Source organism: Diadema antillarum, unplaced genomic scaffold, assembly GCF_040938485.1.
Source record: "Diadema antillarum isolate AM-2024a unplaced genomic scaffold, OU_Dant_1.0 scf00000145, whole genome shotgun sequence".
NCBI lineage: Eukaryota > Metazoa > Echinodermata > Echinoidea > Diadematoida > Diadematidae > Diadema > Diadema antillarum.
In genome coordinates, this window is record NW_027271034.1 from 1150787 (window position 1) to 1173758 (window position 22972).

At 36.6% G+C, this 22972-nt stretch overlaps 2 protein-coding genes across 2 annotated transcripts; both read left to right on the plus strand.

The window, feature by feature from the left end:
• The first annotated feature begins 1466 nt into the window (after nucleotides 1-1466).
• Nucleotides 1467-7102, plus strand: LOC139721546 (sulfotransferase 1A1-like). The gene is made up of 6 exons (XM_071632862.1): nucleotides 1467-1620; nucleotides 3090-3349; nucleotides 4063-4183; nucleotides 4585-4682; nucleotides 5495-5675; nucleotides 6993-7102. The coding sequence occupies exons 1-6, from the start codon at nucleotides 1467-1469 to the stop codon at nucleotides 7100-7102; spliced, it is 924 nt and encodes a 307-aa protein (XP_071488963.1).
• A 4707-nt stretch (nucleotides 7103-11809) lies between these two features.
• On the plus strand, nucleotides 11810-20178 carry LOC139721517 (sulfotransferase 1A1-like). Its single transcript, XM_071632832.1, has 7 exons — nucleotides 11810-11936; nucleotides 14740-14909; nucleotides 15175-15434; nucleotides 16815-16935; nucleotides 17437-17537; nucleotides 18931-19111; nucleotides 19993-20178. Exons 2-7 carry the CDS (start codon nucleotides 14756-14758, stop codon nucleotides 20100-20102), a joined length of 927 nt encoding a protein of 308 aa, XP_071488933.1. The 5' UTR covers nucleotides 11810-11936; nucleotides 14740-14755; the 3' UTR covers nucleotides 20103-20178.
• The last annotated feature ends 2794 nt before the right edge of the window (nucleotides 20179-22972 follow it).

Consider the following 22972-nt stretch of genomic DNA (forward strand, 5'->3'; position numbering starts at 1 on the left):
GGTTTGAAAAGACTAAATACAAATATTCATTGTACTTTTGCAGGTCTACGGCGAATTAGAAAATGAAAGGTGAATTTTAACCCTCATTTTGCGCACCCATCTATAGGTGCTTCCGTAGCGGAATATAGGGACCTTTATGCGATGTGTACTCTTAGACGACGATTACGTTGGCCGTTCTCCTCTCTTAAAGTAGCGTTCGATCACGCGAGGACGCAGCTTATAAAAAGTGAATGGCGCCTCTATAAGCATTATGATCATGGCATCAAGTAGCTCTCTGCGTCATGAATTTGAGCGGACGTTAAAATGGTTCAGAACCGTGAAAACTCAGACAACGCAAGATCAACGTAAAATCAGTCATATACGTTTATGTGGCGTGAGTTCAGTAGCTCAGATCGCAAAACGATTGGGGGATCAATCAGTCACAAGAACTCTGAAATTGTTTCACTATCCATTTTCGGGAGAGAAAAAAAAATGTCGAGCGTAATATTGAACCTACATTTCGGATATTGAGATGAAACTTTACCGGGGAAGGATACATTCAGACAAGCAGTTAATCTTCTGTCTTATGCTTGCCTTTTCTCGTTGATTAGATTTTGAAAAAAAAAAAATCATGTCTTATATTTTCCTCGGATTTACGAACGCAAATTTAATTTGGGATAGTTTGGGATAGAGTATGCACAAATTGCATGATATAGGAATCAAAGCGCGCGCACGCTGACCTTTGAAGCGCGCAGCTGATCGGTACGGTAAAGAGTTTGTTCAACATTAAATTAATGAATTTTGAAGTCATAGAAATCAACCCAGTATTCTCAGTGAATGTCGGTCATTCGAAGACACAGTTTTGCCGAATTTTAGTCATAATTTCTCGCTCTCTGTATCAGTTTCTTGTGTATACAAGTCATTAGTAGATATACCAAATTTGACAAAATTGAACATCATTGAAGTTCAGCATTAGGTGGGTATACTATATGCTATGCTGAGGAAACAAAATTGAACATCCTTGAAGTTCAGCATTTGGTGGGTAAGTATATGCTATGCTGAGGAAAGCAAAATTTCCTATTAGCGTTTCGATCGAATTCGTTAAGAGAACATACTAGTATATGACACGTCATGATTCTGTGATAATGATAAGGCAGTGGGTAGCACAAAATCTGAGCGCCCTCCATTGCTACGCATCTGCGTCATTCACTGTCTCCTGCTCATTTGCTTACTTTTATACTTCTGTATTTATCTTAAAAGAGAATTAAATTATTATAATTGTATCCATGTTTTGTTGAAGCTTATGTGATTCAAAGTTCCTTATGGGGTTGTACTCGCGTAAGCGTTATGTATAATATATTGCTTTGTATGACTTTATATTGAAATAAAATCATTTGATTTGAACCATCCTCTAACTAGCAAAATACATCGTAGAACGATTTCACTTTTCATTATCCAACCTCTTTAGGGGTTTCATGGTTTTCACGATGGCCGAAGGTCCGCATCTGGCAAACATCCGAGGTTACCATGATTACGATAGAATCTATTATTGCAATCTGGTGTTGGACTCCAGTGTCGAGGCTCTGAGAACATTTGAAGTTCGTCACGACGACGTATGGATTGTAACCTATCCAAAAGCAGGTGAGAAATACCTTGACATTCATTTCGAACAACGGAAATAAAGGTATAATCATGATATACGAATGTTTATTTCTTTTTTCCGGGAGCGTTCACACAGACGACGATTATTTTGAGAATGATTTAAGTCATTTTTGTAGAAAGCATGTGGAAGTTACGCATTGGTGTACGGAAGCAGCAACAGGTAGTCAAGTCAGCCAGTGTAGCGGTATCTGAGATCATAATACAGCATGTACGAAGCTGTAATCACATTCCTTGTTATTACTAAGGGAAGCAAATCAATTATACAATATTCGTACAGACTCACTATAAACTTAATCATGCCGGCGTTTCTACCGACCCTTCCCCCAACAACGGGGCGTCGTGGGAGATATCGTTTTGCCCCACCCCATAATTCCAGGTATGTGAAACAAAAAATGTAATGTAGACTGCTAAAACATGTAAATGTGTATCGCGCAATCAGATTCACAGTGTTATTATGCCAACTTATTTTATGCCAAGATTATGCCAACTCACCCCAGTCACTGATGTTTATCTCGTGGAAGCCGGTGGACGCTATACCCACCTCCATTATAGACCTTCTACAAAATTATCTTAGTGTAGACGCACACGTGGAACCAGAGGTGATAGATACGACGATTTTACCATTCAAATTTTCCCACACGGAATATTTATTTTTCTACGTTTTGATCAAACAATGACTCCAAATAGATTATTTAAGCAGAACTGTATATCAGATCTTATAATTTTAATTCTAAAAATGCCAAAGCCCCCTCGTGTGGAAGGAGAATAACCCCTCTGCATAACACCTTTCCCCTCTGGCCCCACCCTCCATACACTTGGCACACTTTTTTTCAAATTTTTCCAAATACTACACAGAAATGTGCACCAAATATGTATAAAAAAATAATCGTAATGAATAAATCGTAATTACAATACTAGAAGTGCTACAGCTCTCTTTTGTGTATGTGTGTGTGTGTGTGTGTGTGTGTGGTGGTGGTGGTGGTGGGGGGGGGGGGGTATATACCTCTCCCACACCATTACCCGGCTTGGCCCACCTCCATAGACATTATTGGAAGCAGTGAATACACACCCTGATCAAGAAGAGGCAGATACCATTCAAAGATAGCCATTCAAAATCTCCTTGAATATCTATTTCTTTTAAAACGTTTTTGATTTGCAGTTTCCAAAGTATTTCAACAAAAGTGTGCATCAGATCGTTGAATTTCGATTCTAAAAGTGCAAAAGCTCCCTTGCATGTGTGTGTGTTGGGGGGGGGGGGGAGGATGGAAATACCAACTCCAACATTACATCCTTCCCTCTCTTGGTCGCTTCGCTCCCTCGCACATGTCCTCCAAATATGCCTCCCCCATCTTGAAAACGGATCGACCCCCGCCCAACACGCAGACGAAATACAACCATAATATACACGAGCAAAAACAGAACAAGATTCTCTATTTCTGCAATAAAAGGAACTCATTGGATGTTGGAAATTGTTGGTCTCATCCTCTCGGACGGCTACCCAGAGAAAATTGACCGCTCTTCCAGCTCTACTCTGATTGAAATGATCGACCTGGACCAGAAATTGCCGGACACTAAGGAGGAGGAAGAACAGAATCCTCCGGACATGACGCCATTCATGGAGAAGATAAAAGAAGCGCCCTCACCGAGAATCATCCAAACTCATCTCAGACTGAAATACATGCCACAGGACTTATTGACGAAGGCCAAGGTTTGTGTATGTAATATTTGCGGTAGTACCATTTACAAGCAGGGCTTACTTTTTGCACTATTTCTTATATTTACGTAAAGACTCCAGGAAAGGCCTGCAGCAATAATAGGACAAATTTACCCATATGGACTATGGCTTAAATTCGCAATGTGATAACATGTTCCATCCCGAAAGCAAGAGAATATTAATCAGAGGGGTGAAGGTTGAGGTGTGAATTTTCTTCAATTTGTCTCTCTCTAAAAAAAAAAAAAAAAATGAAATTTATATTTTTTTATTTGTAATTTGTTAATTACACATCAGCAGTTGCGATCTTATCAATTTCATCTGTAGAGGGAGACAAATTGACTTACATATCAATAGCAACATTGTCGATGTATTTACATTCCTATAACTTCTGATACTTATAATTATCGTTTTTTCATTGGAAAGCTTTCGAAATATATTCACCTCAAATAGACTCTGATTAAACCATAATTTAGTGGCAATGCAATAAGTATGAATACACAAATGAGAGTGACATTAATGTTGTCGAGTTCGTATGATAGTTTTGACATGTTCAGAAGTACAATGCATCTCATCTCAGAGAGTGTGCTGGTCATCATTTCACACCGATTAATTATCACAGGTGATTCTCGTTTAAGGGTGCCTTCGGGAGGGTTTGTAAAAAGTAACATTCTCAGTTCTTTTGATCATCTCCCTGAAATTGAAATCAGGTGATATACATTACACGCAACCCCAAGGATACTGCAGTATCGTTTTTCAACTTTACCAAAGACTATCCGGCCGAAATCCCAATGACATGGAACCGAATGTTCGAACATTTCATTGGATCAAGTAAGTGCGAATTTAATGTAAAGAAAACAAACAAATTATTTCAACTATAAAATAAATGTGCGTATGATTATAATTCAAATTTTTAATTAATCAAAATTGGTTTTGCAATGGCTCAGATATCCAAAATAAAGTGATCCTCATTTATTTTATTTGGACTTTTATTTGGATGTCCGAGCAATTTCAAAACCGATTTTCATAGATAACATCTGAATTCTTCTTAGAATTGTATACTCTTTAACATTTCATAAAGTGGTTTCTAACGGTGTCTAAGTATCTTGCAAAAAGTTAAAAGCTGAATCCTCTCCTCAACCAATACTATACTATCCCTTTAAGCTACTGTTAAAGATGAGTGACAATTTTTTAATGCATGAAGGTTTTTTTTTTCTTTTTGTCTCTACCAGATCCTCAGTACGGAACATGGTCAAGCCATGTAAGAGAATTCTGGGAAATCCGACAAGAGGATAACTTGCTCTTTGTATTCTACGAGGACATCTTGCAGGTTTGTCAGCAGGCGCAGGGAGAATAATTACGATAAGTTTATCACCGGTGGGAGGAATGAGCAAAATCTGTTCCGATATGAGAGGATATGATGATTGCATACCTAACTTGATGTCTCAGAGAGAAATAGACGTCAAATCGTGAGCAAATACAAACATTTCATAGATGTAAGAGCCGATCAAGTGGGTGCACGTCACGAATTGGACACCCATAAATCATTATGGCCCACGAATCACAAAGCTCATGAGTCCGACTGACACTAAATAAACAAGGCCCCGGAACAAGGCCCACGAGACCGATACATTAAGCCCCGTGTTGTAATGTCGAAAATCACACCATTTTCACGAATGATTCACTGTTCTGTACGTCACAAAAAAACAAACAAAAACAAAAACAAAACAAAACAAAACAAAACAAAAAACGAGCTTGTACAATAAACTTAGTAAGTTCATTAAATACAAGAAAAGAAAAGAAAGTCTTTACATACGTGCGTATATATATAAAAACACACACACAAAACGAATGTGCATTCCGATTCAGAAGAGATAAGAGGAAGAGGTACAAGTAAAGCGTTTGGACAAGATGACACACGCACACACACACACACACACACACACACACACACACACACACACACATTCAAACAAACACACACACAGACACAGCAACATCCATGCAAACCAGAGCAGATAAACACAGGACGAAAGGGTCGTGAGACGAGGAAGCCGACGTGCATTTAGCATGCCAGATACAGCTTGTTGAAATAAGATCCGCATATATGAAAAATAAAGACAATTTTCTTCTCTTTTTTAGGATCCTGTGAAACACATCAAAATGGTGGCTGCTCACATCGGACGCACTCTCTCAGATGAAGTCTTGCAGCGAGTCCTTGAAAACAGCTCTCTATCAAAGATGAAAAAGAACTATGAGGGGAAAGCTACTGACCAAACAGAGAAGCAAAACGAGTCAGTGAGACTACAATTTGTCTTTAAAGGTAATGCATCTCAACAATTTTTCGCATACCTCATAATATTAAGTCATTCCGTGATGGAATCTGTATAATTGTATACCTTGGTATTCATTGGTGCAACATTCGTGCAGCTTTACGAAGTATGTGAAGTGGCATAGATGTGAATCATAGTGTCATTATCCCACGTTATGTTAGTGAAGTTTATTAGCCCATATCTGATCCAAAGGCTCAAAGTGAGCTATTGCGATCATTCATCGTCCATCGTTCGGCATGTGAAGTGTGTAAATTTCTTTCCATTTCAGCCTCTTCTTGAAACCCATAACAGAAAGTGTTTTCCCCAAACCTGGCAGTACCGGTAGAGTGCTTAAGGTGATAGGATCTTCATTCATTCAAATGGGCACCATGACTCCACCCTTCCCCTCCCCTCCCCGCCGAACCAAAGGGGACCGAAACCACCAAATTAAGGATTTTTTTAAAGACTTCGTTTGAACCACAATCATGTGATAGAGCTATTAACCTAAGTGCTATGAGTAAGTACATTGATGATTTTAGTTTCAAATTTAATTCACCACTAGATCTCTTGTAACAATCTGCATGCCAGTCCACGGATTGCAGAGTGTCCATAACAGTTACTGCGTATAGCACAGTCCTAGCTTACAATAAAATCAACGGAATGCTGTATACTGTTTTATTTGATGGCTTTGTCAAAGTGGAATAGATCAAAAGTATGTGGAGTATTAATATTTAAAAGGAAAGTAACCTTAAAACGATGTTTACATCATTATATCCAGCGATTTGTATCTTTGTGGTAGATGATGGTGATTGGACTGGTCTTTGCTTTTCGAATAGAATGACAGATGGAACGTTGGAAAGGGATATTATAAGGCAATCAAAATATACAGGATAGGCTTGAGACTGGCAGAAGAAAAATAAATATATAAAATCTTATGATACAAATGCATTAAACAAATAGTCTCTTGCAAGCGTAAACACAGGAAAGATTTATGATGAGATTGGTTCTTTCCTGGATTCTGTGAGCCTTACCTTAATGTCCCCACCGCCCCCCCCCCCCCAAAAAAAAAGTCAGTCCTTCATTAGTGTGTTTGCTTTGTAAGTTATTACATCCGAAGTCAGGATGCTGTCACTAATGTGTTATGATGTCACCTGTCTGCGCTACCTCGAAATATAGAAATCATAGCCAAGAGTTTCACAGTGTAACAATGTAGTATAATTATGACTTTTACCAACAATCATGGGATAACAACAGTTACCGTCTGAAAGAAGAAGAATGGTGATGTGTTAATATAAGTGGGTCTAATCTTCGTTTCTCTTTCCGCACAGGTCAAAAAGGGCGATGGAAGGATTATTTCACCGTGGCTCAAAACGAAATATTTGACGAGTGGTTCCGGAAGGAGATGGAGGGAGTTGATATCGATGTCTCATTTGAATAAGATTTGAACAACATCAGTGATTGTTTGTACCCTAGAATAATGTATATTAGCTTTTGGAATTGTTCCACATCCGATACATAATTCCTTGATGTCATTTTTTTTTTCGTGTCAACCAAGTGCTTTATAAGACATCGAAGGGGGGGGGGGGGGGGGGGGGGAGGATGGGTAATCCAGTGATATAGCATAGTCATTTCTACATTCAGAGACTCATATTCGTTAAGGTTAAGTAAGTTAATGATAATATAAAGTCTTCTTTTCCAGGGAAGTCTCTTTAATGTTGACACTGCTCTACCCGCTGACCCAGTCAGTGTTATCACCCTATAGCGTTGCCAGGCATGAATACATCTTGAGGGTAGGAACACCTCGTAAACATTTTGTCTGAGGACGTAGAGACACTTGAGGGATTTGAATTCAAGACCTGCGATTCAAAGTCAAGAGTCAAGTCAAATCTATACATGTATACAAATTGTATAATGTATGGATTCGATGAACGTAGCAGTCTAACGGGAGAAATGGAGTGGAGTTTGTGGAAAATCGGTCAATCCGTTCAAAAGATCTGATTTTTTTTCTTAGTTTTAGTTGTATGGTGCTGCCATCTTAATTATTAATTTTGAAGAGTTGTCTGTTGCGGGGCCAAGGGGCAGGAGCCAGGTGAAGGTGCTCAAGTTTCCGAATGAATGACTCTCTTGGATAATTTATTCATTTATCCAAATGGAACTTATGTTATTTTGATGTGGTATCAATCATAATTGTGAAACTGTCGTCTCGCATTGTTGAGACATGGTCTAGACACTATAGGGAGATCCATGCGTCGTGGCGGAGGCATACCAGTCGCCATAGCGACATTTCTAATTCTACTATTTTTTTAATCAGATCTTCTTATTTTAAAATACATTCATTATGACATATGTTCAAAGTATGATATGCAAGAAAACAGAAATTGTAGAAGGTGGAAGCAACAGGTCTTATTAGCTGTATTAGGATGGCTTAGATTTTCAAATGTTGTATAAGGAATGACATTTTATCAACCAGTTGTGGATACAGCTGTATTTCAATTTCTTATGTAATTTTCGCAGTACGATAATTTTGAACTTCTCGCGGAAATGTTGTAGCCAGTTATTCATTTGATATATTAGTTTTGATATATATTTTTTTCCAAATATATGACACGGTTTTCATTTATTTTCTCTTTCAGTAGTTTGTATTTTCATTTTTTTTTTTTGCAAATGGAAAATGAAACATTATCTTTGTTTATGCTTATATTATCATTAAGTATTTCAAATTATTCATTTCCGTAATTTGTTTCATTCGTTACTCTCTTAATTTTGTACTTTTTAATTTTGTAATCTTTTACATTTTATATTCTTACGTATGCCATCTCTGGATTGGCACCTGGGTACCACTTGTTTTAACCGTCTGCATGTCCCATTGATTACCTGTCCCTGTTGTGAAATGTGTGCACATTTGACTCATTGGCAGTGGAAGGGTTAAAGGGATCGTATAGTTTTGGTTGAGACCTAATTTCAAGTTTCTAACATTTTTTGATGAGATAATGAGAAACCTCGTATGAAATATGAAAGAGCATGTAATTCCATGAGGAATTCAACGTTTATTTGATGAAAATTGGTTTTGAGATGGCTGAGATATCCAAAACAGAGCGATTCTAATAAAGTGTGGGACCCACACGTTTTTTTTACGATCGCTTTGTTTTACTTTGCTTTTGGATGTTTCAGTCATTCCAAACCCGATTTTCATCAAATAAACTTTGAATTCCTCTTAGAATGGTATGCTCTGTACTATTTCATAAGTATTTTCTTGGTATCTCGCAAAAAGTTCAAAGCCTAATTCTCATCTCCACCAATACTGTACCATCCCTTTAAGTGCATGACTACTCGGTGGCGTCGTGCGTGACTTCTAAGGAGAGCAATTCGTTTCTCCTCCACCTAATAAGCAACTTTCTGGTTTGAGTTCGATATTCATATACACCTATGTCAGAGGGGTAAAAAAAAAATCACTGTACAGCTAATTAAAAATCGATTCAATCAAGTACATTTTTTGAATTTTTTATGATTAAAGAAATGAAATATATCGAAGTGACGAAGTAGATAGGAGTAATATCAGTATTTGTATTGTCGAAACCCTGAAATTATTTTGAAATATTATGTGGAATTAATATTTAATGATTTGCATTTTCGGAGTACATTGTATTCTACATTTTGCAAATTCATTGAAGTTCAAATCCAAAGGTAATTGTGTTGAATTTATCATACTTTTTCCTAATTTGATGTAATTTGGCATAAAGTACATCTTAAAATCCATCGGAAAAAATAAAAACACTCTTATAATGCGGAACAGAGCGCATCGGACTTCTACTTTCATTTAAAGATAATATCTCCAGCCTATGAATACAAACTATCATTCCTTGAGGGTTCGGCGATGTGTTTTTATTGATGTCCGTATTCAACCATTGCACCTTCGAGATTTTAAGACAGAAATTTGCCGAGAAATATCTTTCCACGCTTTGATTCGGAGGTTTCTTCATTTTGAGCACATCATTAGAATCCCGCCATCTGTTGACGGGCAATCCAAGCATGAAATGGCTCTTATGCTACCACTGACTCTAACAATGTCTTATAGAGTTTATAATGCTCATAATGTGTACTTTACCACTTCGCATTCCAGTACAGTTATACGCGAAGAAATTAGAAAACACAAAATGTGTGAAAACGAATTTGAAGTCACTCCATGTAAAAAGATTTGCCTATCTAAAATGTAAATGATTCTCATGCAGAAGGTTTTACCGAAAACGAATAACTTAGATCTCTTGTATAAGTCACAAGTTCAAGATCCGTGAGCCGTAAGTATTCGTGTTTTTGACAATACATTATGCATGATTGCTTTTAGAAGCTATTCATTGTATCGCACAATGAATTCCAATATCAAAAGACTAAGCAAAAACTCTCCATTAGACCACATCAAGGAACGAAGAGGTTAATTTGTATAATATATTTGGATATCAACTAGGATGGAATATCTAGCAGGGATAGCGACAGTGATGAGGGAAAGATTAGAGAGAGAAGTTTGAGAAGACAGTGGATCCATTGCAGCAGCAGGCGCACAATTTACAAACACGAGCTATGGGCTGGTGGCAATAGAGCAGCACAATGAATGAATGAATGAATGAATGAATGAATGAATGAATAAATGAATGAAGAATGAATGAAGGATGAATGAATGAATTAATAAATGAATGAATGAATGAATGAATAAAGAATGAAGGAAGGAAGGAAGGAAAGAATGAATAAGAATGAATGAATGAATGAATGAATAAATAAATGAATGAATGAATGAATGAAAAATGAATGAATGAATGAATGAATAAAAAGTGAATGAACGAATGAAGGAAGGAATGAATAAGAATGAATGAATGAATGGAAAATGAATGAATGAATAAAAAATGAATGAATGAAGGAGGGAAGGAAGGAATAAGAATGAATGAATGAAAATTATATAAAACATATAGATATTTCCCGGCTTGAAAATAAAAAAATATTATGAACAAGTTGTATAAGATTCAGTGTCTTTCGTGCTTCATATCGATGTAGACCAAGTTGTTTCACTCCAGCCCTAAATCTGCAAGGGTTTTGCGCAAATTCTGCTTAACAAGTTAGAGGTCTTTAAACAAAGGCTTCGATTTGGGGCATCCCTAAAGTTCACGTGTTTCTGAAATAATTTGCAGAGAAATTCAGTGTCGTCAACCACACCTAATTTCTTTTAAACAGGCTTATATGAACATGGCTACTTCGTTATAAATCTTCTCAAGATTTATTTTGGTCAACTCATTTTGCACGTAAAAATTAATGGGCTGGGGAAGGTTCACTCAGATCTACAGGTGTGCAAGACCTATGGTATAGTGTCATTACGTCTGGTACATGAAGTGCCTACGCTAAAGTATAGCCAATTTAATTACACGCTGCTTCCCTAAGTCACACCTCGTTCACCCGTCGCAATTTACCGGCCTCACAGCTTTTTGCCTTGTTTATGGAATACAAAAATTCAATCTCCCAGTATCGCTGATAACGTTTAGTCACGCATGATTCGGGATTTAACTAAACCCATTTGAAATGTAGTATAATACAGGGAATAATTGCATGCATGACAGATTGTTTCAAAAGGAACTCGGCGTCATAAATTCTTTCTTTTTTTCCCCGCTTCGCTTCTGCTTTCGTCACCGATTCACCAAATAATAGTAATAAGCATTGTCACAAGAAGATATAGGACTTCTCTGTTTTCAAGCCGCTACTGGCTATTCTTTTCTGGTGTACTGGTGTGTTCACGGATTCATGCTTTCATATTCAAATCACTTCTAACTAAATTGTACACTATATTACTCATTATTATCTATGACAGTGTCATCTGATATATAGTTTTCGAACTATTAAGGATCATAAGTGGGAAATGTTTTTTTTTTGTAACACCTTATACTTTGTTATCTATTTTGACACACATGTGAACCACATAGAGACTGGTGGTGGGTGTTGGGAGCCAAGGGTGGAGGTGCATTGTAGATCGTCTAGGGCATGGTCTATTACCGCAACTATAGGCGCTGTTACATAGGAAAAAAAAATATAACGCGATACTTTTTAGTAATACCTATAGCGCTATTATCACGTCGTTTTGGGAAGTGAGTACCCCCAGTGTATGTGTCGTTTTCACACGTGTCTGCTGTTGTAAAAGCATCACCTTCATGTGAGATCTGTGTGGACCTGTGTGTATGTACGTGCTTGTGGAACGGCTATGCGTTCATCTCTCAGCTAACTCAGATCAATTTTTGGTAAGTTGCACAAAGTAGTTCAACTAAAATGTCTGCAAGAATCTTCAAGAACGAAATACGCAGATCGCCATAAGAAGAATGAAACTTATGCCGCCAAATCGTAAAATCGGTTCCCTATACGGATGTGTGTTTACACACTGTGCGCAGAGTCTACAGCAGGAAATAGAGTCCCCAGCATTTGACGAAATGAATGCCAGTCACTGGGGAGGTACACTATTTCACAAGAATACCACATTTGATTTTAATTTTGTTTATGACAATGTCCTTAACAGGACATACCTTTGTACAGGGAAGATGTCATTATTGTGAATGATTGTGATTGTGCATTTTCCTAGCCCCATTCACTATTTCCACCTGTCCTTCAGGGCTGCCCTACTTCATAAATTGTCATTCATGAATGAATTATTGTCATGTAAATATCAAGTAAGAATTTATCTCATATCAGTATCTGGGAATCTACACCATACAAGCAATGCTTTTCTGTAGATTCCTCATATTTCACATGTTTGATTGTCTTAAAATACTGTATTTGTCAATTACCCATGCATTTTTGGGGGTTATGTGTATGGTTTATTTGTTGAAACATGGAATATGAACAATAAAAAAAACAACAACCACACAACCATGACTTTGTGACATAAAATACAATGTAGCCCTACAGCTCTGCCTTTTGCATACAGCGTTGATCGTCATTAAGAACTGTATTTGTCAACTTTATGATCAAATGTTTATTAATTCGATGTCTATTGCGTAAGCATGTCAAAACTGAGCACTTTTCACTGACTATGCAGAATAAACACAAACTCGATATATTGAGGTACCTCCCCCCCCCCCCCTTTCGAGGCAACACCATTCATTTTCCCCCGCACATTTAAAATGCTCCCCTCAGCGAAAGTACACAATGCCCTATTAATATACCTCTTCTTCATCAAATGCCTTTTACATTCAACAATGGTGCTCTTTCCCTTCAATATAAATACATGCATATACACACACGTACACTCACATTTACTGTATCATGATTAATACAAATGCGTCGTTTTGACACTACGTAAACCGTATGGCTTATACCACCTTGCTAATTCTTAAGAGATATTAGTTCATGTACCTTTGAACCACTTTCGCACAAAATGTCTCCCAACAACAGCATTGCTAACTCGATTCACAATGTACACATCACAACGAACACCCAGGAATACCAACCGCTATAATTACCAATAATAATAAAACATCGCCACAATAAGAATGCATTACTGTTTACAGCGAATTTGACTTAAATAATCTTTGTCGTCATTCATCGTTCATTCAAGTGGATGTTAATCAATTGCTGGTATTTTCTTGTGTATGTTTAAGGCAGCAATGAATTATTGATTAAAGTCCGTGTACACAGGTCCATGTATAAACAATGATACGGCCATTTAGGTCAGACCTGATAATTATGTATGCAAGACTTTATGCATACACACCAGTATCCAGTAGCCTCTCAGATCTACACAGAAGGTGATACCTTTTTTGAAAGTTGTGAGTGTATAAAAGTGTATACGAAAATGATAACGTGCCATTTTCGCAAACTGCTCGTAAGTTGATAACTCCCATCCAACTTTTTCACTCACAAGCGCGATGATCCACAGAGGTATAGAATAATATAAGGAGGGTATGTATAACCCATTTTCAGTAGTAACTGGAATGGCAATTGTCATGGTAACGGCAAGAATTCAGCTTCCTGATTAGCTGTTGCTATTTGAAGTTGCCATTCCAGCAAGAGTTGCCATCCTAACATCTTTTATGAAACGGGGTCCTGATCTTCCATTTAGTCACCATGATAACCCGGACCGTCATTATGTGAACACTCAAGTTCCATGTTTATAGAAAGAAGTATGACCTGACTCATCACGCAACTTCTTGAAAATCATTTATTTGCTCCCCACTAATCACTTGCAGTGCCTACTGATCAACATTTGAGATGTCGAATATGTCGTCAAGCTACATTGAAAAATAAAGGGGAAAATTTTGTAACATTGTTATTAAATTTTTTCAATAGTGAGCATGAAAAACATGTTTAATCCTGAAAACTTAAAGCCCGTTCACTGACTGGATACGATGTGTCTATATAATTCAACGTATGTCCGATGATGCTGTTAAATGCCGGATCAATAGGGAACAAATTTTGAGAAATCAGCATCAAAGTGTCTCGATCATCGCGTCGGCACCGAAAGTAAGTTAAGATCGTATAGTTCAATGTGAGCAAGCGAATGTCCATCCATGGTTTGAGTCTCATTTTTCTGTTGATTGCTGATGACATGCAGTCGTTCAATTACGGTAATTCATTCTGCTTGTTAACAGCTTGAGCAATTGTTATCAATAGCCAAATCAAGTCAATTCAACTCACACTAAGCAAGCAAAAGCAACGTGGGATCTAAGCAAGATGACGCCGCTGCAGTCACAGCATCACTTGGTAAAGATATTTTAAATGAACCCGTAGGACACTGGTATGTAAGGAAAGTGAGGTCAAACAATCATAACTTTCGTTTCATGATTTTGCTCTGTTTATAAATAAATAGATAGATAAATGAATATATCTATATATATATATATATATATATATATATATATATATACATATAGGCCAATACCTGTATATATATATATATATATATATATACATATATATACCTGTATATATATATATATACATACATATATATATATATATATATATATATATATATATTATATACAGAAGTTTTCAGAATATTTTCAGAAGTACCATTCGTTCGTATTTTATGGTCATTGGTGTCCATAGGCTCAACTCTGTGAGAATGACTGAGGCTTCGAACCTAGCTTATATCCGGGGTCAGCATGTATACGATGGAATTTGCTACGCGAATGCTGTGTTGGACTCCAGCATCGAAGCTTTGCAGACGTTTGAAGTTCGCCCAGACGATGTGTGGGTCGTAACCTATCCCAAAGCAGGTGGGAAATTGAAGTCATTGACGTTTGAATTTAGGTGATTAATGGCATTCAAACAGATCAAACTAAGGTGATCAACGAGAAAACGTCTCAAACATTTCTCAATTTTCTCAAGCATACCGTCATAAGTCTTCAAAACTAATTTTTTGAGAGCAGTCAGTATCAACCCTGTATCAACCCTATAACTATATAACTTTCTTCATTTAAAACGCGGGGCTAAAAACAGTAAAGCCAAGGACTAAATGCCTTTATTCTTATATGATGTCAGGAACCCACTGGATGTTGGAAATTGTTGGTCTCATCCTCTCGGGCGGCTACCCAGAGAAAATTGACCGCTCTTCCAGCTCTACTTTGATTGAAATGATCGACCTGGACCAGAAACTGCCGGACACTAAGGAGGAGGAAGAACAGAATCCTCCGGACATGACGCCATTTATGGAGAAGATAAAGAAAGCGCCCTCACCGAGAGTCATCCAAACTCATCTCAGACTGAAATACATGCCACAGGACTTGCTGAAGAAAGCTAAGGTTTGTTATATTGTCTCACGATATCTCACACCTGTAAGTGCTCTTTACAATGGGCCATGATGATAATCAAAATGATTTCAAAACAATTTCGTACCATGTCGCATCGTCAGATTAAAGTGAGTACGATGGTAATATCCCTATATAGGAAATTAGAAACGCTGGTTAGTGACGACTAAGTACTTGGCTCATAGTCGTCACAAAGTATCTGTTGGGACTATAAATTTGTTCCTTTAATGTATTTGCCTTGGCGAGTGTAAGTTTTTAGAAGTGAGATTTGACATTGAAATTTTTTTTTTTTTTGCACTCAAGTCAGACTATACAACTATGGGTGTATACAACTTTCATTAAGATTGAACCTACAACAAGTAAATTAATGCATAACAGGTTCACTAAAGGTTCACTAAAATTAATGTAAAGTTGTAATAAGCAGGCAATGATCACTCAACAGGAGGGGTGGTAGTTGCTAACCGAAAAAAATCATATTCTTTATAAACGAATGGGAAAGTTGTGAGGCAATCATATCGTCACCTCTTTTTATTTGAGGAACGTTTGCAGTCGATAGCATTATATCTCATAATGAATTATTTTGCTGTTTCAACTTACTAAAATGTAAGTGACTAAAAACTTCAGCCACTTCGCTTAGTTTGTTCTGCACACGTCATGACATGTTGAACAGTAAACATTGAGTAGCTTTTCCTTTAATCTTCTGAGGGCTTTGAGTGTCCATTGGCACAGGAAAACCCATAGCATTCTACACAGCTACCCAGATTTCCTGGCATAGGACCTTCGTAAAGCCTCTTCCGAAATATCTCGTGGTTAGAGAGAGGAACAATTTGGATCAGTTAGATTTAAAAAAAAATGGGTAATCTATGAGTATGTATTATTTGTCATTGTATCTATCATTATCATAACCATGTAGGTATATTTCAAAATGCTATTCAATTAAGACAGTAAGGCCGCCGTTGAGTATGTCTCAATGCCATGCAGCAGACACGGGCCACAATATACGACGATGAGCGTATTAGGACGCTTGAAGTATTCTTCCTGTATGTATGAGTTCACAGTCCATGTTTGGTAGGAAGTGGCTCAGGGCACTCGTTTCATGTGAAGTGTTTACTTAACAAATATGCATGGCATATTTTGTCGTCTGTAAATAATTCACAACGATTAAATCCGAGTACACGGACGGCTGTAGCACATCGCTTGTAACTTGTTACTAGCTGGTCAATCCTTTCCTTACAATGCATAGGCAAACTTGTACAGTTTGTCATATCGTTTTTGAATAAACCAACCACAATCAAGAGAAAGGAAAACAGGAAAAAAACACACAATCAAGAGTCAAATCAACGGGTCAACCTAACCTCATTTTCTTCTATAAAGGTGATATACGTTGGACGCAACCCAAAGGACACTGCCGTCTCGTGGTTCAAGTTTGTTAAGGATGACCCCTCCGACGTTCCTCTCACCTGGGAAACTGTGTTCCAGCAGTCTATCGATGGAAGTCAGTGTAAAAAGCCTATACTTCCGATCACAAAGGATAACTGTCTAATTTACAAGTAAAAATATCATAAATAAACTTGTAAAAATAAAATGAATATGTAGATATATTTTTAAAAGTAGAAATATCAAAGAGCTTTTTGTTTTTTATAATAAATTGTCATTTATCATCATAATGATATTACCGCAATACAGCATCCCCAATCCCCAGATTGCTAAAAGATATAACTGTATTCCTATGACATGTATCGTAAACCATGTATTTTGACATGTGAGATGATAGTGATAATGTTTGCAGTAATTATGTTGGTAAAGGTTATAAGAACAAAACTCACCAATTTGGAGAGGATTTGGTATAAGGACAGAGGAGCATGTAATATCGGAGACTTGCCTTTTTTTTTTACCTTAACAGCAACTGAGATCTACATATTTGAATCCTCAGCAATGGAAGCTTGCTTCATCTATCAAACTCATAAAGTGTCTACTTTCACTTTGTTACCATCAGCCATTGAGTACGGACCTTGGGCAGACCATGTCAAAGAGTTCTGGGAAATCCGCCATCACTATGAGAACCTTCTCATCGTGTTCTACGAAGACATCCTGCGGGTATGTGAGAATTTGTCCAGTCATGATAAAGTGTCATACCAAAAAAAAAAAAAAAAGGGGGGGGGGGTAGCTTTTTCTTAAGTAAAAGAGTTCTCTTTTGGGTAGTGTCCTTACTTCATACATATTTAAGTGTTTAATATTGTAAAATGATTCTTTTTTTTTTGTCCTCGAGTGTGATTTTCTATAAGGGCCTACTAATTTTCATGACGTGTCATGAAGGGGGCAAGTCATAATGTGAAGATGCATATAGCATATAAAACCTTTAAAGAAGGGGCATAGTTTATACCATGAAAGGACATTCGATCCCTTATGATACATACTTCTGAGACTCTGAGACTTTCAACATTTGAAACTACAAAAGAAAAAGAAAAAAAGGAATACCCCATTTTCATGATATAAATGTACCTGTTTAAATTTGTTCCCTTTCTGACTAAAATACATATCTTTATTGAGGAAAAGAAAGGCCACATAATTATTAGGTTTGTCTGTTATCATTATTATCATTATTATTTTTCATACAGGGTTTATAATAATTATTATTAATAATAATGATAATTATTATTATCATTATTATTATTATTATTATTATTATTAATTATTATTAATTAATAATTAATAATTATTAACGTGAGACCGCACTTTGTAACAAAGCGCATTCATTAAAAATCAACATGAGAATTTAAAAAAAAATGACGAGCATTTCAAAAATTAATGCGTATTTCATGAAAATAGATAAGAAACAATTTTTTTTTTAAAGAGAAAAAGACGTATTTCGTAAAAACAGGGGTCTGTCAAAACCCACATCGCAAATTACTTTCTTAATCTTATATAGATTTCTCCGACTCAATTTCGGAACTGTAACATGACTTTGGTTTCAATCATTTTCTTGTTCTTGATTCTTTTTTTTTAATTACAATGAACGAACGTTAAGAATAGTGTCACAAATGCAATGAACGTTATCCCCCAATAACAGTTCTGCAATAATCTAAGGATTCATATGCGAGGGAGCGAGTAAAATTTATCACATTATTAGACAGAAGTTTGGGCACATAGAGGAGGTGAACAGGGTCACTTATCAAACCAGAAAGCGATGTGAAAAGTGTATTCATAAGACGGGGAAGAAGAACTAAATTGGGGAAAAGGGTTTTTCTTGGAAAAAATGGCGCCTATCAGAATGGGAGAAGGACCCGGCCTCTTCAGAATAAAGACAACATTCAGGGGAACGATACTATATATCAGCCGTTACCGTTCCCATCACTCTTCTTTAGAATCAAAACAAAACAAGACAAAACTAAAGCACCCCAAGCAGGAAAATTAAAAATTGTGTATTAAATGGTGCGATGTAATGTGTGGGGGTTTTGTTTTTATTTCTCACTTTTGTTTTTGCTTTCAGGATCCGGTCAAGCACGTCCGAATGGTAGCAGAACACATAGGACGCCCGCTGTCAGAGGAACTGTTACAGCGAGTTGTCGAGAACAGCTCCTTGTCGCGAATGAAGAAGACCTATGACAAGAAAGCTGAACAACTCAACGAACCACTGGCCGAGTCAGTTAGACTGAAATTTGTCTCCAAAGGTAATTTGCGACGTTACACCATAGGGAAATTTCGGACCAGGTAAAAGTCCGTTTGAAAATTCAGTAAAATATTATAAGCACAAGAATGATAATGTGACCAAATTGGGGGACAATTCGGGAATTTACCAAATTGTGACGTTTTACCAATATTTACCTAACAGCTCTCAAACATGGATCTGAGTGAGCTGATGACGTCATCACCTCACATTTTACCGTCGATCGTCGTACCAACAACAACAACAACAAACCAATTAATTTTAGGCTTCAAAAGTGTTGAGCATGATATTATTTCTGGGTAAACACCCGTGAAATATCAAATGATCAGTAAGATAACAGGATTTGAGACGGTGGTACATTCCGTTTGAAAAAGAAAACTGGACATTTCAAGATTTCGTGTACAAACTATTAGTATATGGCAAGTTGTTGGACGATATCATCGACTTATTCATTTAAATTTTCATTGTGCTTGGTGTTTCATGAAAATTTAAAAAAAAAAAGCTTAACAATTTCATAACTCCCCTAATTCTTATCCCATATTGATTAAAGTCTTACTATTGTGATCATCAGGTATTACTCTTTCTTTTTGAGGGTGACTATTGACAATACATGTATCCCAACTAAAAACTTTCCTGCATTCATGTCATTGCTACGTCACAATGGTATAGTCTGAGAGGGTGGATTGAATGGATGTCACTATTGATGTATCAGTTTTAACTGTGCGAAAGCATTACTTTTCAAAAGTTTATGTCATACTATACCTACTTCACAGTAGTAGGGCGCTACGATACTAGGCCTGGAAGAGATGAAAACATCATATTGAATTAATGGTCATACACAAATCACTTTTTAATCTCCATTTTTTTTTTTTTTTACACATGCAGGAAAGACGGGACAATGGAAGAAAAATTTCACCGTAGCGCAGAACGAGATTTTTGATGAGTGGTTCCGGAAGGAGATGGAGGGAGTTGATATCCAAATCCCATTTGAATAAGATCACGAGATGACTTCAATTATGAATACGCGCAAGAACATAACCTCTTACTGAAATATTGCCCCCGGATGTTGTTCATCAGGAATATGTATATGCAAATATATATATATATATATATAATAATAATAATATAAATGCAAATGTATATATATATATATATATATATATATATAATATATATGCAAAATATATGCAAATATATATATATATATATATATATTTAATATATATGCAAAATATTTGCAAATATATATATATATATATATAATATATATGCAAATATTTACATATATATATATATATATATGTTATATAAACCCCTCAAAAAAAATTACACCAGTACAAAAAATCGATAAGTAATAAACTAATGAACCACATAGATATCGCACAAACCAGACTGTATACAAATCTCGCAGTGTTTGAAAAACAAAAATGCTATATTATTAAAAGATGTATCGGTATCATGAAATAACTTGAATAACTTGGTGCTGAGGACAAGGACAAAAGGACAAAAGCTTGGTAGTGTGTATCCACTAAGTAATAACTGTTTTAATTTGCGTTTGAAGGTGAATAAAGATAGGAAGAAGTGATATCTAGAGGGAGATCATTCCAATATCTGGGTCCAGTAAATACAATTGTTTTCTTTGCAAAAATAGTGCGAGTACGGGGAAGGTGATAGGCGTCACTCTGGCGAGTGGGATAACAGTGGATAGAGCGATTCCTTTTGAACATGTGGATAAAAACAGATGGTAATTCATTAGTTGTTAGTTTATACATGAAAATTCCGAGATTGTAATAAAATAGGTCTGGAATTTTCAGAATTCTGTTTTGATGAAAAAAACAGTTGGTATGAGCAAAATATCCGGCGTGGTTTATGATTCCTATTGCACGCTTTTGAATACGGAGAAGGGAATCTAGTAATGAGTGAATTGCATTTCCCCACGCCAAAATTTCATAATCAAAGTGTGGAGTTATTAAACAAGAATATATACTCTGCAAAATATAAACAGGAAAAAAATGTTTGAGCTTATTCAAAATTCCAATATTTCTAGACAAAATTTTACTTACAAAATTAACATGAGTTTTCCAGGATAATTCTCGGTCAATCCGAAGCCCTAAAAACTTTGTGTTATTAACCTGCTTTAAACATAAATCATTTATTTTGAAATCATATGGAACAACATTCAAAGAATTACTGAATACCATATAATGAGTTTTTTTTTCTATGTTCAAGGATAATTACGTTCGCATAAATCCAGGATTGCACAGACCTGAGCTCAGTATTCATCATATTTATTAATGCATTAGGGTCTCGATGTGAAAGAAACAAGCTTGTTTTGTGTTATGTCATTTGTTCTCAACTGGTCAGCCATGAAGGCAAATTTCAATAGACATCTTAACTTCACATTCGAGTTTTCAGTGGTGCCATGCCAGGCAATTTTGATAGCTTATCAAGTTTTATGGTTGTACATCATGCCACGTGTAAGCAATGTTCAAAAAGCCCGCTCCATAGGGCAAATTGAAGCTGAGATGCTTCAAAAAAGATGACAACGCAAGACCACATAGAGTGAAACTTGTGCGCAACTTTCTCGAGAGAGAGGGCATCAAACTGGACTGGCCTGCATGCAGCCCCGACCTCAACCCGATAGAACATCTTTGGGATCACCTTGCCCGAGCTGTGGGGAAGAGGGTCACAAATGCAACGACATTGGCAGGATTCCGTCAGATACTGGTTGACGAGTGAAACGCCATTCCTCAGCAGCGAATCATTGAAGCTAATCAACAGCATGAGGACACAGTGCCAGGCGGTGGTGCAAGCACTTGGGTCGTCCACCAGATACTGAGCCCCGAGCATGTTCATTGACAATGTAAAGACAAAGTAAACATAAAGTAAAGACAAAATAACGACAAAATGAAGACAAAATAAAGATGAAACTCCAATAAAATCAAGACCATGCCATTTCACATCTTTGTGTCTTTGTTGTGGTTAATGTTGCGAGGTTCTGTGAGATAAAAGGGTTTGAGTCATGATCGTTTGTGTTTGTGTGTGTGTGTGTGTGTGTGTGTGTGTGTGTGTGTGTGTGTGTGTGTGTGTGTGTGTATGTTTGTTTATCTGTTTGGTTGAACGCATACATGTTTCACTCCATAAAAATGCTGATGTTACAGTAAATGAACGCCAAAGAAATAATGGGGAACTCACTCATACCGAGGAAACTCCATTAGGGACGTCAAAAATTGGGCAATTTTGCAGCTTTTCAATTCTGACTTTACCTCATATTTGTAAGCATTGGACCTCCATGTAAGGGAAAATCATAACTAGTATGGTATCATTTTAAAGAGAATTAAACAATCTTTTTGTGGTACTAAGCACAAATAAATTATTTCTAAGGAAAAATGAGAAATGATTGATCAAACTCAGATTTCCAAACTTTTTGAGGGGTTTATATACATAAAGAGCATGAGGGTACCGACAAGCCCCTGTCCTATTTTTATAAGTATATCAGAGAAAATGTGTTCCAAAGGAACCGACAGGTTCAATGTATAGCCTCTCCGCTGAATTGAACAAGGTGAAGAATCTACAGTATAATAATGTTGCCACAGCATTTGATAGCACTGCAATAATTGTGCAACAATGGTGTGGTCTATCAACATAAATTATTTTAGATGTGATGACATTTTATCCTTCAATAAAACCGGACTTATATCATGTCACCTTGGCAACAGGTTTTTTGTTCCTATCAGCCATCACTATATTATGGAAAAGAGTCGAGTTGAAGAGTAGTTAAGATTTAGTAATGATACCCTTTTAACATACATTGGTGTTGAATGATTTTCAGAAATATTCGGGGTCATCCCACTAGACCAATACC